The 6,000-nt window shown below is 62.8% G+C and overlaps 1 protein-coding gene across 6 annotated transcripts in view; it reads right to left on the bottom strand.

Moving 5' to 3' along the window:
* Positions 1–1,684: 1,684 nt before the first annotated feature.
* SH3TC1 (SH3 domain and tetratricopeptide repeats 1) overlaps positions 1,685–6,000 on the bottom strand; it is a 65,958-nt gene continuing 61,642 nt past the window's right edge. For 5 of the 6 annotated variants that reach the window (XM_068974809.1, XM_068974812.1, XM_068974810.1 and 2 more), the window contains 2 exons: positions 5,061–5,257; positions 1,685–2,036 (listed from right to left, as the gene is read on the bottom strand). In XM_068974809.1, the coding sequence (XP_068830910.1) occupies positions 1,815–2,036; positions 5,061–5,257 (419 nt within the window). In that variant the 3' untranslated portion in view covers positions 1,685–1,814. Of the gene's footprint in view, positions 2,037–5,060; positions 5,258–6,000 lie in introns of those variants that run through there. The other variant, XR_011145068.1, reaches the window with a different exon arrangement.

The following is a 6,000-nucleotide window of genomic DNA, read 5'->3' as shown; positions in this document are numbered from 1 at the left end:
ATATTCAAAAGCAGAGACATTACTTTGCCGACTAAGGTCTGTCTAGTCAAGGCTATGGTTTTTCCTGTGGTCATGTATGGATGTGAGAGTTAGACTGTGAAGAAGGCTGAGCGCCAAAGAATTGATGCTTTTGAACTGTGGTGTTGGAGAAGACTCTTGAGAGTCCCTTGGACTGCAAGGAGATCCAACCAGTCCATTCTGAAGGAGATCGGCCCTGGGATTTCTTTGGAGGGAATGATGCTAAAGCTGAAACTCCAGTACTTTGGCCACCTCATGCAAAGAGTTGACTCATTGGAAAAGACTCTGATGCTGGGAGGGACTGGGGGCAGGAGGAGAAGGGGATGACCGAGGATGAGATGGCTGGATGGCATCACAGACTCGATGGACGTGAGTCTTAGTGAACTCTGGAAGTTGGTGATGGGAGGAAGGGAGGCCTGGCGTGCTGCGATTCATGGGGTCGCAGAGAGTCAGACACGACTGAGCGACTGACCTGAACTGAGCTGGGGAGAGAGATGGGAGGGGCCGTGACTGCTCGGCGGCCCAGGAGGCTTCTTTGGGGACGCAGAGATGTTTTGGAACTGGACAGCGGTGGCTCCACAGCCTTGCAGGTGTAGCATATGCCACTGAGTCATTCACTTTTAACGGCGGGTTTGCGTGACGTGTGAGCTTCCCTGGCAGCCCAGACAGTGGAGAATCTGCCTTCAGTGTGGAGGCCTGGGTTTGACCCCTGGAGCCCACTCCAGTGTTTTTGCCTGGAGAATTTATGGACAGAAGAGCCTGGAGGGTTACGGGAGATCCACGGGACTGCCAAGAGTCGGACATGACTGAGCGATTAAGCACACACCTAGGCACACAGAGGATGTGCATTTCACGTCATCGAAAGGAGGATCCCGGAAGCGCGCCATGGGACTGCCCCTGGCCTCCGAGCCTCAGCACCCTGTCTGTGGGTCAGGAGCCGGTTTCAGCCCTGCCTGAACTCCCAGCCCTCAGCGGGTTGCTGGGAGGGACGGGAGAGGGGGCGGGCGGGGCTGGGGTCAGCAGTCCAGATAAGCCTCTAACTACGCTCAGCACCTAGTGGCTGCCACGTGGGCTGGAGGCCGTGTCACCGTGTGTCCCGATGGCTGACTGGAAGCTGCAGGTGGGACTGGCCAGGCTGGGCCGGAGGATCCACAGCGCGGGAACACTTGGAGCCCCTTCTCCTGTCTCCGTCACAGACAAGGGGCAGAGACGACTGGGGTAGGTCCCTGCCCTCAGGTCCTAACGGGACACATGATGTGAGGCAGGCTAGCAGGCTGGCGCAGGGCTGAGCACACCGGACTCTGGCTCTCTGCCCCTTCCAACCTGCTGTGTGACTGCGGGCAACGCACCTAACCTCTCCGTGCCTCCGTTTCTTCAGCCGTTCATCAGGAGACAGACAGTCCTGACCTCGAAGTGTGCTTCGAGCATTCAAAGCAGAGGGGCCCCAGCGCTGGACGCTTGCTGAGGGTCTAGGGAAGGGAGAAGGTGCCCAGGGAATCCCACGGCCCACAGCTGACCAGCTTGGGGGGCCTGGCCTGGGACGGCTGGACCCCCAGTCCTACCTGCCCACACCCGAGGATGGGGTGCAGCAGTGGAACGGCCCCCTGGGGACAGGCCCTGATCCCCGCATACTCCCCAGGAGGCAGTCCAGGGATGGGGGAGCCTGGGGACTCCAGAAGGCTTTCTGCAAAACACATTTATTGCTTCTTGGCCCCTTGACCGCGTGCCTCCCTTTCCCAGGAAGCCAGCCCCCGAGACCCTGGGCCAGCCGGAGGCCGCGCCTGCAAGCACCGGGCTCAGGATGGGGGCCCGGGGACCAGGTGGCCCCGGCGGACGCTGAGCTCGGTGGCGAAGGCCCGCGCCTTCTGGTAGAAGAAGAGGGACATCTCGCGGTCGAGGAGGGAGTGGTGGTAGACGGAGGCCAGGCGCGCGCAGAGCTTCATCTGGGCCCGCTTGCTGCCCAGGTCCACGGCTGCCGCCAGCGCTAGCTGGTAGTACCCGGCCGCGTCCAGCGGGTCCTGGAGACAGACGGCGAGTCACCGAGGGGACAGCACCGCGCCAGGGAGGGCGGCCTCGGGGGAGCTTCTCCCTGGGCTAGGCGCCCCGGCCAGGGCAGCTCCAGGGCTGGGCCCGCGACAGCGCTCCAGGCGGGCAGTCCACTTGCTTGCCCCAGACGGGCCAGCTTTGGCGCCTCTGGACGGGCCCTGCATGTTTCCCCCAGGGAGGAGCCCCCTGCATCTACGGGAGCCTGGACTGCCATCCCGGTGGCCCTGGGACCCCCGGTCCCCACTCCCTGCCTTGGCCCTGGAGCCGGGGCCCCGGACCTTGTAGTACCTGGTCCCCTCCTCCCAGAAGCCTCTTTCCTGCTCACCCCCGGGGCCTCTGAAAGATAATCCGTGTCTCCCCCTTGGGCTGAGCTGAGGTCTGGGAGGCTGGGGTCTGAGAGGTCCCTGCAGGGCCATGTGGCCCAGGGTGGCCTGGCTTGACCCTTGCAGCCCACATCCATGCTGATGCCAGCATGCCCGGCCTTTTGCACCATCCCCGGTGCAAAGCAGCTCCAGGCGTCACCTCTCAGAATATCCCGCCACCCTGAGGGGGCGTGACCCCCACCTCCTCCAGGACACGGGCTCCCAGTTCAGACGCATCTTTGCCCTGGATGCACCATCCCCAGGCTGGGACGTCCCACGTCCCCTCACCCCTGCCGATTTTTGCCTCCCACCCCAGTCCCCACGTCCCCCCCGGAGGTTACCCAAGGGCAGGCACTAAACCCAAACCTGCCCGTCCCCTTCTGCTCACAGGGGCTCCCCAGGACAGAGGAAACAGTCACCAGCCCTGGCCTGCCACTGCCCCCGCACAGAGCAAGGACCCGGAAGACAACAGAAGCAGGCGTGTGTAGCAGTCACTGTCCCCTGGCCAGGCGGGGGGACCCTGTGTGTGTGTGTGTGTGTGTGTGTGTGTGTGTGTGTGTGTGTGTGTGTGTGTGTGCTGGGGGGAGAGGGCAGGGCGCCAAACACAGCTGACTCTGGGAAACAAGAGGTGTGACTGGCCCTGAAGCACAGGGAAGCTTGGCAGCTTGTGCGAGCCTGGGAAGCACCTCACTCAGCCTGGGGCGGGAGGGAAGGGCTTCCTGGAGGAGGCGGCATCCCAACTAAATGGAAGGAACTGGCCAGAGTGGGTGGCGGAGGGGGGGTGTGCATTCCTGTGCACATGTGTGTGTAGAAGCTGGTGGGTGGCAGGTCCAGGATTCACACCCACGTCTTTCCTAGTCCAGGGCTTGCTCCTTCTGCTATGACACAACACACACGGGCTAAAGAGAGTCGGTCGGTGAAGACGCCACAGCAGCCCCCACCTCCAGGGCAGAGCCCCCAGGCCCCCCTTTCTGCACAGGGCTGCAGGGTCCCAGTCCCTGAAGCCCCAGCCCACTGCCCCTCATTCTGCCATAATCAGCTGCCCACACCTAGCCTGGTCCCCTCCCTGCCCTGTGGGGGCACCAGCTTGTGCTGCAGCAAAGCACTTGAAGAGCGAACCGCACAAATCCTGAGCAGCTCGGGGCCTGGACCTCGGGGGGAGGGGCTCAGCTGCAGAGGTCACCGCTGCCCACGGAATCCCCAGCACTGGACACAGCTGGCTGCAGGGACGACTTATGGCCAGCAGGTGTCGCCAGTCAGGCCTGCCTAGTTAAGGAGCTGGGGGTTACCCGGGACAGTAGAGGGTCTTCCAGGGCCGCTCCAGCTCCTAACTGCTGCTGGTTGGGGAGGGGGAAGTGGAGAACTCAGCCCCGGACTGGGGCACCCTCACTTCTCAACCAACACAGATCAGGGACGCCGTGCAGGGGCAGGGCTAGACCCAGAGTAGCGGTGATGTCTGCCTGTATGGGCAGGGGGGAAGGGGGAAGGGGCAATAGAAGAGACACCCCCAGGCCCTTGTCTCATCCACTGCAGGGTTCACAGACGAATGGAAAAGTGGCCCCAGCTCCCACCACTGCAGCCCCGACAGGGAGGGGCTCAGCCAGGGTGCTGGGTGTCCCTGCCGTAAAACCTGGGGCAAGTCACGCCCCACCCAAGCCCCAGTTTCCCTCTCTGTGCAGCGAGATGATAAAGAGGACACGCCCTCTTCCCCAATCCAGGTGATATGAGGGTTCCGGGAAGGAAGAAAGGAAGAGCTCTGCACAGACTGGCAGGCTTCCTGGAGGAGGTGTCATGGTGTGGGCTGTACCTTGCAACCTAAAAATGAAAGTGTTAGTGGCAACCCCATGGGCTGTAAGCCCACTGGGCGGCTCTGTCCGTGAGGACCCTCCAGGCAAGAATACCGGAGTGGGTTGCCATGCCCTCCTCCAGGGGATCTGCCCAACCCAGGGATCGACCTGCATCTCCATCGTCTCCTGCACTGCCAGGCGGGTTCTTTACCGCTGGCACCGCCTGGGAGGCCCGCCTTGCAACATGGGTCTCTGGGAATAATGGTAACACTTCCCCCTGCAGCTCAGCTGGTAAAGAAGCCGCCTGCAAGGCGGGAGACCTGGGTTTGATCCCTGGATTGGGAGGATCCCCTGGAGAAGGGAAAGGCTACCCACTCCAGTATTCTGGCCTGGAGAATTCCATGGACTGTATAGTCCACGGGGGTCGCAAAGAGTCGGACACCACTGAGCAACTTTCATTTTCTCGATCTCTCACTTTCCCCCACCCCAGAAATGTCTTTATCCACCTCCTACATTTTTTGTGGTTCACTTCTGCTGGGCAGTCAAGACACAGTTTTGCAGTCACCCCATCCAGAAGCTCCCTCCACCCCCGCCACCCAACTACACTCATTTCGCCCTTTACCCAGTGGCAGCTTCCCCCACTGACCCTGAGCTCTTGAGGGCAAGGCCTGACCCGCCTGGAAGCAAGGACGGTGTCCACTGGCCTAGCCTGCAGCTCACAGGGGGGCCCAGAGCTCCAGGGAGATCCCCGGGACTTGAGGAAGAGGACCGCAATGCCTCCCTCACGCCCAGAGCCGGGTGACGGCCCCCAGGCCCCACACCCGGCCCTGCCTGCACCCCTCTCAACCTTGAGGTCGTAGAAGATGATGTCGCCAAGCGCCAGGTACACCTTCACGTAGTACAGGGGCTCCTCGTCGAACTCCAGTGGCGAGGTGCAGAGCGACAGCGCCTTGAGGTAGAAGTGCTCCGCCAGCTCGCTGTGGCCCAGCCGGTGGTGCAGGGCGGCCAGCCGGTGACAGGCCACCCGCTGGTTCAGCCGATCCCCTGGGGATGCCAAGGGCAGGGGATGCCATCTCACAGCCCCAGCCCGTCCCCTCCCGGCCCCAGACTGACGTCCCACTTGTGCTAAGCCGCCTCAGTCAGGTCCGACTCTGCAGCCCCAGGGACTGTAGCCCACCAGGCTCCTCTGTCCATGGGACCCTCCAGGCAAGGAGACTGGAGTGGGCTGCCATGCCCTCCTCTTCCCGTCTTTAAGGGGCACCTAGTGATGCCCGCTCTCCTGGCACCTCTGGGCTGTGGCAAAGTCATGGAGCAGGACACCCGCCAGCCCAGGCCTGCGCAGAGTCCCCTGCACAGGGAGCTTCGCTTACTGTTCTGACTGGGAGAACCCAGAAGCCCTGCAGTTTGTGCCTCTGCAGACACGACCTTTGGCCTCCCTGCTGTATCCTTAGCTGCCCTCCACCCCGTCCTCGGCAGGGAGTCACCAGATGAGGCTGCCTGCAAAATCCTCCCCCTTCCAGGGTGAGCTCTGCAAGGCCTGAAGGCCCCCCCAGGGGCACACCTACTGTGTGCTCGGCCCGGTCGGGCTCCTCGCCTCAGGGAAGACAGACGGCCTAGAAGAGCCGGGCATGGAGGGACAGGCCCCCGGAGAGGAGAACGGGGTTTCGCCGGCAGAGAGCAGCGGGGCCCGCGGGCCAGTGGAGAGGGGAGGACAGGAGGGCATAGCGGGCAGAAAGGCACCAGGCGGCCCTGCCTGGCGTGTCCCGGAATGTCCGCGGTGCAGGGTG

The sequence above is a fragment of the Capricornis sumatraensis genome, chromosome 7 (assembly GCF_032405125.1).
Source record: "Capricornis sumatraensis isolate serow.1 chromosome 7, serow.2, whole genome shotgun sequence".
In the NCBI taxonomy this organism is placed as follows: Eukaryota; Metazoa; Chordata; class Mammalia; order Artiodactyla; family Bovidae; genus Capricornis; species Capricornis sumatraensis.
Note: the sequence above shows the minus strand (reverse complement) of the source record. Positions and strands in the feature narration are given on the sequence as shown.